An 11,902-nucleotide genomic window follows, 5' to 3' on the forward strand; every position below is an offset into this window, starting at 1 on the left:
TGGTTTTGAACTCTATATCCAGTAGTTTGCTTTCCTCCATTTCTGTCATTTGTGACCTGTTTCTTTGTCTCCGCATTTTTTATGCTTCCCTTGTGATAGCACTTTTATGTATGATTCACATGTATTTAGTAATTTAATATTCACAACAAGCATATAAGAAAGTCATGGTCATTGTCTTCTTTTACAGTTGGAAAAAAAAACTGAGAATCAGAGGTTATGACCTTGCTCAAGGTCACACAGAGAATAAGAAATGGATCCAGGATTTGAATCTACACCCCATCTATACTACACCCTATCTCTGTTGATAAAAATTAAGACATATTCTTCAGGTCTTTTAAGCAGATTTTTAACAGTATATAGTTTCTTAACAGATTTTCCTTACTTTATGGATCTGGCCAGTTGCCTTCTTGCTAATGAAAATAGCAAGGAGTATTAAACTACACACACAGAGAGAGATACCTAGCTTTGTAATTAAACACTTCGTAAAGGCAACATTCATAGCATTTAGTTATATTTAAGGTGACTACTCTTAAAATCAAGACTCAGTGCTGAGCTTGCCTTTGATGCAAAACAGCAAACAAAATATTAAAAATATACCTCACAAATATAAATTAATAGGATACAGGTTATTTAGGCACAAAAAAAGTATTCGAGGGTCAAGTAATTCTCTTCAAAGATTGAAGAACTTTCATATGGAAGAAAAAGAAAAGAAAGGTTTTCTAATGAATAAAACTATCCCCTAGTAAAATAGAAATCCTTAAAGGAGTAATGAGCATCCTACAAGATTTCAAGCATAGACCAAATAACCAGGTTAGTGATCTTGTAGGGTTAAACTGTTTAGGAACTAAGATCCTATGAATATATATATTCCACTATATATAGTCCTTACAAACTCCATTTATAGTGAAAAAGGCCAAAAAGCACCAAGTTCTTGCAGGTCAAGGCCGAGGGGAAATGATTCACTATAATAGAAATCCCCCGGATTCCCTGCAGGCATCTCATTCTCAAGTCTAAACATTAGCTCTGCCAGGAAATTACACATTTCCGTTTCCTCTACTTTAGACTCATCAGCGTTAAAAATTAATAGAAATAAATGGAACCCCTGTGAACCAGAAGTGGCTGTTCATTTTCTTAACCATTTAGATTTTCACATACAAAGAAAGTAGTTTTCACAGTTATGTAGTGGTAAAGGTGGATTCTTTTTTGATTCCCAACCTGAAGGTATTTCTTATATATTTAGAGCTATAAAGCCGCCGTGGAACTAAATCCAGATCAAGCACAGGCCTGGATGAACATGGGTGGAATCCAGCACATCAAGGTAGGAGAAGAATCCACTTCTGGGTGAACCAGCTTTTCCATGATGTTTTCTCTTTCTGTCTTTCTTCTCTCATAAAAGATTGAGAAACTATACTTAATTTACTCCTCAAATTATTTAAATACCCCAAACATAATTGTTTAAAAGTAAAATTAACACAGTTTATGCTCACTTTGTATCCTAGATAGTCAATATCAGGAAGCCATTTAAAGAGTAAATCTATATAAATTAGATTCCATGATTTTGTTTAACACAAAGAAAGTCATATGCACTTGAGAGGTATCATGGTAGAACAGGTAAAATCTGCATGTGTGAACTAACAGCCTTGTTGGAGTTTAGTGTAGTTTATTTTCCTGCAGTTTAACTCACTGTCTAGAGAGCAAGTGTTACTTTAAATATCACGTTACTATTTCTTATACCTAATGTATCTTTTATTCTCTAACCTTTTACTGTAAAACCAGGTTGCTTTGTTTTCTGAATTATTGAAAATGACCCTTTGGGAGATTATATCTATAACTAATAAAATCAGAGATTCATTCACTTGCCCATTCATTTGAGAGGCATTTATAGAGTATCCTTTGTGCCGAGTACTCTTCCAGTCACTAGGAATACAACAATGAACAAATAAAACAAAAAGTCCTGTCCTCTTAGAGTGAACATTCCAGAAGGGGGAAATAGGCAATAAGTAAATAAACACATACATACATATTTACACACATAAAATGTATCAGTTGGTAATAAGTGCTATGGAGAAAAAGGAGAGAAAAAAGATAGGAATGTCAGGGGGTAAGGGCTCAAATTTTGAATTATAGTGGTTAGGGAAGGCCTCAGTTAAAAAAGCAATATTTGAGCAGAGACCTGAAGAGAGGAAACCATGGTGCAAAAATAACGAATGATCATGTGCAGAGGTCCTGAGGGGCAAATGTGCTTGCTGTACTTGAGAGGCAAGTGAGAAAAAATGGTAGAAACCGGGGTCAGAGGATCTAATCATGCAGAATCTTGAAGGGGATTGTAGGGTCTTTAACTTTTATGCCAAATGAGTTAGGGTCCTTGGGAGACTTTGAGCAGAGAAATACCATGGGCTGACATGTTTTTAAGGATCACTCTAGTTTAGCTAACTTATTTTCAGACTTCTGTCAGTTACTCTGTGACTAATCTAAGAGAAGAACATTGATGGTGAATTCAAGCATGAGCCACATAACCAGAGCTTTGATCTTAATAATGTTCTAGGTTGTCTAGCAACATCTAGTTGGGAAACATAGAATGAGTTTACTTTTAAAATAGTAACATAATAATTTTAAATATTTAAATCATATATTAAATAGTTGAATTTCCAAATAATATGCTCACTGTATTTTTAGATGCAGTGCACCTGCATTTAAAGAAATGGGCTTAATTAGAAAAAAGTAAAACTATATACTGAAGAGCATCTAAAAAGTCTATAAATACAAAGAAGATAGTGCATTTATTATACCTTCTTAAATTAACAAGTGAACTTGTTATTTAAATTTCAAAGAACTGCTCCTTGAAAAGGTGTCTGGGAGTTAAAGAAGGATATATTGAGTGTGTTTTTTAAATATAGTAAATGCACTGATTAAAAAGTTAATATATCCTGTTTTTCATTTTTGATAACATCATGTATTAGTTGGACAATATAAAGTTGCTATGTTTATATTTTTAAAATGGTCTAATATCAGTGAGTCATATATTTATATATAGAGTAGGCACATGACTTGAATGTGATCATTTTAAATTTTTTTAAGTTGAGTTGGCATCCAATATTATATTAGTTTTAAGTGTACAATACAGTGATTTGACACTTTATTTACCTTACAATGTGATCACCACACTAAGTCTAGCAACCACTGGACTTAGCCACTATGCAAAGTTGTCATAATATTGCTGACCATATTTCCCTTGAATGTGGTCATTTTGATGGCACCATTAGAATGCAGGATTATCATTATGAGGCCTTCAACAGCAAACATTCACTTTCTGTCTTTTGCATTGCTGGGTAGTATGTGCGTCAGGCAGGGTTTTCTCATACCTCAACCTCACTCCTTGCCTGAGCCTGCGTGAAGCTTAGAAAGGACTAAGGGCTGCAGTAGGGTGGGAGTTGGAATAAGGCTTTGCAAGGAGGTGACAGAGAGGTGGAAGGAAAGGAGTTGTATCTTGCTCATACTGGTTGGTAATAAAAACTATATATATATACTTTTGAAGTTTTATATAGGATGAATGGCTAGACCAAAAAAGCTACGATATGTTCTTTCTAATCAAAGAGTTGCATCAACAGGGCCATCTCATAAAGTCCTATATTCAATCCTGCCTTATGACATTAATGCAGTTTCTAGATAGCACTGTTCAGTAGAACTTTCTGCAGTGATGGAAAGATTCTATGTCCAAGGCAGAGCTGCTAGCCAACCACATGTGGCTGGATTTCAAATCCAGGATTTGAAATGTTGTTGGTGCAAGTGAGCAACTGAATTCTTATCCTATATAATAAAAGGCTAATATGGAAATCAACTGAACAGGGGAACAACCGGTCACTATGAGTGCACTGACCACCAGGGGGCAGATGCTCAACACAGGAGCTGCCCTCTGGTGTTCAGTGTGCTCCCACAGGGGGAGCACCACTCAGCCAGAAGCCAGGCTCACGGCTAGCTAGCCTAGTGGTGGTGGTGGCAACGCTAAGGACCCCTTGGGGGATGTCCGACTGCGAGAGGGCTCAGGCCAGGCTGAGGGAGAAAGCTGGTGATCAGAGAAGGCGATGCCAGGGCACCAGGCTGAGCCCTACATTCAGAGAAACGTCTTCGAAGACAATTTCAAAATCAGCTGCAGTAGAAACATACTTTGAGGCCACTTGAAGACCCACAATTCCGTTGTTCACATGTGTGTGCTAAGCTTAATAAGTGGCAGAAGACAGTTGGAAGACAAATGTTTGAGTTGAAAAAAATAATTTAATGTAGCAAGTCCAGGTTCTCATTTGTTTGGAATTCTTTTTAGCCTCTTATCAGCATCAGTGTTAATAATCAGAAATATCTTCATTGTGTGCATGCCAGACCCTGAATTCCCAATGTACAATTTCCTGTTCAGTCATTCCCACCCTCCTTTTCACAGATATGCCAAGTGAATGCCCTAAGAAACAGACAGTGTTTACACAGAGCCTGGAGAGTCATTGAATTATAAAATAATGATGGTATCAGAATGACTGCTCACTGAAGCTCTTGACACATATTAACTCATTTGGAAGATGGATAAGCATCCAATAAATATTAGTTGCTATTGCTTAGATAGAGAATACTTTCACACCAAGAGAATACTACTTTAAATTATGATGGAAATTTAGAGAGAGACTGGTTTTCATCCACACTGAGCTATAACTGAATTAAATAGAGCAAATACATATTTTTTGGCATGGAAAGATTTCTAACAGTCTTAGTACACATTTAGTAGCAGAAAGGGGGCTGGAAAGGTTAATACTTGTGACTAATTCACCAGGGACCATCTGGAACCAGGTATGCATGGTTGCCAGTTAGATGGGGCCAACAGAGAACAGAGACAGGTGTCTCCAGCAGGTCAGGAATGACAGACCTGCTCTCCTCCTTTAAAAGTATCCAGCAGGTACATATTGTCACACACCTAGAATATTAGATAAATGTGACTCCATATACTTACCAGTTCTTTTCATTTTATAAAAATCTTACATTTGCATCAAAGGCTGTATTAGCAAAGGGCTGTATTGGTTGCTTTTTTGTTGTTTGTTAGTTTAATTTGAAGATTAAAATAACTCCTACCACTATGGAGGCATTATATATTTCTAAACTATTTACTTTTGTATTATTACTCTAGAAGTTTCAAAATCATTTCCCCACACGTGCGCTTCTCTCGCTCAACACAGGAGCTGCCCCCTGGTGGTTAGTGTGCTCCCACTGTTGTTTTTCCTCTCTCTCTCTCTCTCTCTCTCTCTCTCTCTCCCCCTCCTGCCATGGCTCCATTTGATTACAGAGGAATAGTGCGAACCTTATGAAATGCCAGCCTCATACCCTGCATTAGTAGAATTGAACATCTGTTTTCTGCCATTTAACCTGTGGCGTAAGTTCTATCCTTCACATTCTCCAGCTGGATTGGTACTTAAAACAAATGGATTCTCCAAAAGCACCAGCAGATAAGGATACAGTTACCCATGCAGACAGGTTTCCTTAGTGGGGACATTCATGATCAACTGGGCGAAGGGCTGTTTCCTAGTCTCCCCATCCTCCTACAGAACGTTCTGGGGGATCAGATTATTCTCTTCCTTTTTCTCAACAGGGAAACTATGTGTCTGCAAGAGCTTATTATGAGCGAGCCTTACTGCTGGTTCCAGACAGCAAACTGCTGCAGGAAAATCTGGCCAAATTGGATCGCCTAGAAAAACGATTACAAGAAGTTCGAGAAAAGGATCAACTATAGCAGCATTGGATGTCGTCTGGAGGGACGGTTGCTGGTGCCTCTGGAGGAGGAAGTGATGGAGGCCTTGCTGTCACATCAGCAGGACAACCAACGGAGCTTTCCTCTCACTCCCAGTCCAGGGGGCACATTTGGAGACACTCGCTGGTAACCGTGTGCTGTGGGACTTGCAGCTCCATGAAAAAAAAGATAAAAAAGAGCAAGCAAGAGAAGGAGGCCGGAGAGGGAAGGAATACAACAGCATTTTACAGATTTTTGTTGTTGTTGTTGCTTTAACTCCAAATTTCCCTCCATATATTTCTCTGCTTTTGCAACCCAGAGATCTGGTTCTCTCTCCTAGTTTAAGCTTTTATGTCCCAGTAATACAGAAATTAGAAATGCTATGAAGTCAGATCTTTGCTTCTTAATGGGATATTTCGAAGAGGATAATTCCTCTGAGATAAGCCATTTGGGAAATTCTACCAAGAGGTGGCTCATTTAATTTTCCAGAACCAGAAAGGAGTATCAAATAATTTTTTGTAGAACCTTCCAGAATATGTGGAGAAAGGGGCTGTTGTTAAGTGAGCTTGATCTAATATTCCCCTAAAGATATTGCTGGAGCCCTACGGAATAGTAAATTAAATTCCACTCTGATGCAAGTTTTTCCCATCGCCTAACATATATAAAAAAGGAAGCTTCTGGAATTATGTATGGATATTCTTATCCCTAGGGGAAAATCAAGAATCTTGGTCCCCCTAATTCTTTATGGAAAATTCAAATTTATTACAAGTAGAGTAGTAGTTCTGCTCTAAGATTTCAAAAGTACTTTTAAAATCATAAATGTTTCTGCCTCCACAAATATTATTATTTTGGTGAAGAAAAAATAGTATATTCTACATGAGAATTATTAAAGATGTTAACTGAGAGAAATGTTCTACTTTATTATTTTAACATTTAGACATCATGAGATTTATTATTTTTTGAAAAATATATTTAACCACCTAGGAATCTTTACAGTATATCACAGAAATCTTCATAGACTCTGGACTAAATGGAAAGAGAGCTTTATTATTTTGTCTTCCTAGGCTCAATGAGAATTCTGTGCTTAGAATGTGAGTGATGTAAACCCAGAATTCTTGGTTCTGTATTTGTAATTTTGGAGAATTCATAGAGAATGCTCAAAAAAAATCTAGGAAAAAATTCTAAATTTATAATTTAAAAAATATATATTTATATTTTAAAATAAGGAAGGCAAAGTTGAACTTATCAATTGACATTTGTTTTTAGTGTTATTTATTTCATAACTTATAAAATATTTAATATATGTACACACAGGTTTTTTTTTCATTGTACATAGTTGTTTTAATAACAGCTTTTAAAACCGATCATACAAGCATTATAAATCTAAATTACAAAGCAGTTAAGTCTTAACAGCGCCTCAAAAAAGTTGCTGTTAAGATTATTCACTTGCTAAAGTTAACAAAATTGGGGCTCAGCCTCTTCAGGGTTTGGGGTAGTAGGATATTTGGTATATATTTTGAAATTGGAATACCTCGTTTTAATTTGGTCATTATCATAAAAAATTAAACAAAACCTCTGAGCAGTGCTATTCATGATGCTGAGCCAGGTTCCATGGAGATACAGTAATTTGAAGGCACACATATTTCCCATGCTTAGGCCAGGTATGGTAAAAAAAATAAAATAAAATAAAAAAAACTCTTCTGCTCCTTTTCACCCCAGTATCAGAGAGCAGTGCCCCTGTAAGTTTTTTTTGGCGGGGGTCAGGAGGGAGAGGAAAGGTCTAGATAAAGGGGGGGGGGACTTCTTTAGAAAATGATGGTACAAGGAATATTTTAAATGCAAAGGATTATAGAAATTGCATTAGCATATATCTGTGTACATCAATAATCCAATAATTTTTATATTACCATTCTGATCTTCTGTTTTTAATACTCTTTTAATGTTGTATATCAAAAATTTTTCCAAAATTTTATTTAAAGTATTTTTATTTCTCTCATAAAAATATATTTCTATAGTCTTAAGGCCAAGAAAGGTTCCACAGTACATTTGAAAAATATACTATTATTATACCTACCCCTATAATTAATAATATGAAGCTCTACCTAAAACTAATATCTAGGGCTTTGATCACAACTTTTTAGAATGATCTGTAACCAAAACTCACACCTAGAAAGTTCATGGGAAAGACTGAGCCCCAAATTTTGAAAAGCAATTATGCCTTACTTGCTGAAGTGCTATGAAAGCTATGAGAGTGCATTTGTTGGATTAATTGAAATAGCAATTACAGCCTAAAGGTCTCGGGAGGTGGGGTGGGGGGGGGAACGGTGGGGAGAAGGGTCACATGGCCTTCAGGAGACTTTTTCTGTCTTCTTTTGGGTGCTTCCCCTCCCCCAACTCCATGTCTGTTTTTGTTTTTGTTTTCTCTCTCTCTCCCTTCCCCCCTACCCCCTTTCTCATTCTGTGTGCACATTAAAATTTAGCACTGTTACATCAGGTATTTTGTCCTGAGTAAATACCTTCACTGAGATGTGGCCAATGAAGTAATTTTCATAGTTGAAATGGTGCCTATAAGAAAATAAATCACATTATTTTTTCAAGGATATTAAGTATATTTTTAACTATTTTTGTTTGGTCCTTGTAACATGAAGTAATATGTGGAATCCATGCTTATCAAAATAAAAGCTGAGTGCCCTGGCTAGTCGTGGAGGTGCATCCAGGTTGCCCTTCAGGAAGCGTGACTGGCACGCAAGTCGATAGCCCCTCTCTGCGATGGAATTGCAGAGCCTGCTTCATGGATGTGCAGTCTACACAGTCCCTCAGGGTCCTGTGCCCAGGAGCACCTCATGCTTGGTTGAATTCCCTGATAGAAATTCTTAATAATTTTGAAAAGGATTCCTGCAATTTTATTTTGTCCTAGGGCCTTAAATATGTAGCAGGTGCTGAGTAGGAGACGGTGGCTAAGGAGTTGCTTTAGTCTGGCTGAACACTTGATCCAATGATCAGAGTTTCATTTGTGACTGTTACTCTGAGCATCATTTGCTGTTTTTCTTAGCTACATTAGAGTTCCTTGTGTACACATCTCCCCTCTCCTACTGCCAATCTGTCTAACCTGTCCATCAGTCCTACCCAGGACCCATTCTCTTTGCCTTCAAAATCCCCATAGGTGGCAGGCCTTTGACATAGGAGCCATGAAAATGGCTTTACAACATTATTCAGGATTTTTAAAACGATTCAGTTGTTTTCAGTTTGTTAATGGCATTCATAAGACATGGTTCAGTGATGTAACATAGTTGAACTAAACCAAAGATTTAAATACCTTGGAGGAAATTAAATTTTATTTTAGAAACTCCTGATTCTATTATGCAGTTAGACCACAGGCTAACAACTTCAATGGGAGTTTATGAATTTTACAAAAGAGATGTTTATAATATTTCACAAAAGAGATGTTTATAATCTTTTGCAGTTTTAACTTTTAAATCTAGACTAAAATGAGCCAAAGAATTCTTAAGAAGGATTGATTTGTGGCACAATTGGTTGGTTGAGGTTACCATTTCAAGATTGACAAACCTGGTGGGTTGGTGGGGTGGTTTTACACTCGTGGCAACTGAGCTATAATTTGACCTATATTTACAGAGTTCTTAATTCTAAGATGGACAGGAATTGCCTTGCCACTTACATGTACCCAGACAAGGTGCTGAGTATATAAAACTCATATTTTTTTATGACTCAAAGAAGGTGTCCATGATAGAGAGTTTATGCCTAGATCCTATAATTCTCTTTCTTTGGGTTAATTATACACATGTCAGCTTTTATTAATTATTTATTAATTGTACTCATTAGAATCAATTTAAAAAACAACAACAATTTTGCTCTGATTTGTGATAGATTTGTACCTTAAATCTATAGAGCATTAATAACAATAATCAAAGGAAATATAGTTACAGGTAGTTTGTTTTCTATTTTTACCCTGATTTCCATATCACATTTACTTGGATTAAACTGTATGTTGATATTTCCCAGTAATAGCAAAGCTTATCTAAGTGCCATCTTTTAGCATTTAAAGAGAGAGAAAATATATAGGGAAATATTATAACTTTTTTATTATTCTTGACGTTTTTTATGTAAAAGAACAATATGTTAAACACTTCTTCCAACAATAGCACTTTTTCATTATTTTTTAGTAACCATGTAACTTAAAGAAAAGAAGTAAAATAACTGCAATCAAAGGTATGGTTTAATATCAATCAAGAAAATGGCACAATAGAATTGATGGTATTCCTATCTATCCATTGTCTTGTATAAAATGTTCCATTATTATTACCAAGGGTCCTTGCAATTAAAACCTTAGGGTATGTAACTCATAAAATTAGCACCTATCACAATATACAATCATTATTAATTTGCAAGTTTAGATCACCATTTACCCCAAACTGGAAACAGATGTCTACATCCAGAAATCCAGAAGTTTCTTCCCATTCTCAGTGGTGCCCGTGGTGAACATGTGCATCACATTTGGAAGTCTCCAATGCACATAATCTCCTCCTGAGGTCGTCTTGCTGGTCCGTAAGGGGATGCACCAAGTCAGGAGTCCAGAGGTCTGGGTTCCTAGTCCCTCCTCTGCCACCGAGGAGCCGCCTCACCCTGGGCAGGTTACCAGTGTCTCAGTCATTGTTTCTCACACATTAAAGAACCGGTTAGTTCTAAGAAACTATCAAGCTCTATGAGTCTCCTGACCCAGATTGAAAGCCCTCTACATCTGAAGATGTAACTGATAGTGTTGCCCTTTGTTTTAGAAATGCTTAAGATAATCACCACAACAGAACACATACACAAACAACCCTGAAAGTGATTGGACTTCCCAAGTGCTTTCCCATGGCAGAGAAACCTACTCTTATTTTACATCCTGGACACATAAAAATTAGTGATTTCGCCCAAGTGCTTTCCCATGGCAGAGAAACCTTTTATTTTACATCCTGGACACATAAAAATTAGTGATTTCGTTATGTTTCTGGGGAAAAAAGATGTTTAAAAATTTCCTCCTCAGAAATTAAAATATCTGTAGAAGCCATGGCTTGCTTTTATAATGTGGCTATCATTTGACTTGCTGTAACTCACACCAATCCCTCCTTTTTTCAGGGGAAAATGACTTGCGTCATGTTCTTTGTTCATAATGCTTTTATTTCCTACTTTGATCAGTTGTATATAAATATACATTTTTGTTATGTTTGCTGTGCCGGTTAGGAATATATCTCCCATGTAAGTCTGATTATGTACACTTTGCCTAGGTCTTTCCAAAATAAAATTTATGTAAATGTCTATTTTATATAAAATATGATGAAAATAACTGTCTTGTTTCAATCTCTAAAGCGCTCCATGATTAGTACCCATTGAAATCCATGTCACCAGTCGGTGTCTGCTTTAAAAGTGAGAAAGACCACCTTCCGTCCTTCCCTCGTTTATTCAGTCAGTGCATTGCATTGCTTTGTTCTGTGTGCTTTGAGTCTGCTCTCTCTCCCATACGCCACAATGACTATGTCAATACTTAACTCTTTATACATCTCCTCCCTCATGTTGCTGAGTAGATGCCTTTACAGAGTAAATACAAGGTAGAAAACAGGAACTCTCTCAGCATCCTGCACTCCATCTACAAACTTACCTGCACCCAATACTTTCTTCTCCCCTTTTGCTGCAATGGAACAAAAGGACCCTATTTTGCCTCTTGTAGAACTTCATTCTATTCCTGAACCTCTTTTTCATCTATAACGTGTTCCTTTTGCTGGTTCTTGTCCATGCGCTTCCATTTTATTGATTTACTAGAGGCCCAATGCACGAATTCATGCATGGGTGGGGTCCTTCAGCCTGGCTGGTGATTGGGGCCATCTCGCCCAGTCCTGATCGGGCCGATTGGGCCGGCCAGCCAGCCAGGGGGAGGGACCACTGGAGGTTGGCTGTGGGAGCGCACTGACCACCGGGGGGCAGCTCCTGCATTGAGCATCTGTCTGCCCCCTGGTGGTCAGTACACGTCATAGTGACTGGTCATAAGGGTCGCTTAGGCTTTTATATAGAGAGATTTTTAATTTCTTTATTATTGAAAGTATTACAGATATCCCCTTTTCCCCCATTGACCCCTTCTAGCCCACA

At 37.2% G+C, this 11,902-nt stretch overlaps 1 protein-coding gene and 1 long non-coding RNA gene across 2 annotated transcripts in view; one reads left to right on the forward strand and one right to left on the reverse strand.

Moving 5' to 3' along the window:
• Positions 1 to 7,455, forward strand: part of TMTC1 (transmembrane and tetratricopeptide repeat containing 1) — a gene marked incomplete at its 5' end in the record, with an annotated part of 239,908 nt that extends 232,453 nt beyond the window's left edge. The window contains 2 exons of the mRNA XM_005862740.2: positions 1,241 to 1,318; positions 5,624 to 7,455. Coding sequence (XP_005862802.2) covers positions 1,241 to 1,318; positions 5,624 to 5,764 — 219 coding nt within the window. The remainder of the gene's footprint in view (positions 1 to 1,240; positions 1,319 to 5,623) is intronic.
• Positions 7,456 to 10,055: 2,600 nt separating this feature from the next.
• Positions 10,056 to 11,078, reverse strand: LOC106725488. Its single transcript, XR_001361377.1, has 2 exons — positions 10,720 to 11,078; positions 10,056 to 10,646 (listed from the first exon to the last, which is right to left on the reverse strand). It is a non-coding gene; the product is annotated as an uncharacterized LOC106725488 (long non-coding RNA).
• Between the last annotated feature and the right edge of the window lie 824 nt (positions 11,079 to 11,902).

The sequence above is a fragment of the Myotis brandtii genome, unplaced genomic scaffold (genome assembly GCF_000412655.1).
Source record: "Myotis brandtii unplaced genomic scaffold, ASM41265v1 scaffold1660, whole genome shotgun sequence".
Classification (NCBI taxonomy): domain Eukaryota; kingdom Metazoa; phylum Chordata; class Mammalia; order Chiroptera; family Vespertilionidae; genus Myotis; species Myotis brandtii.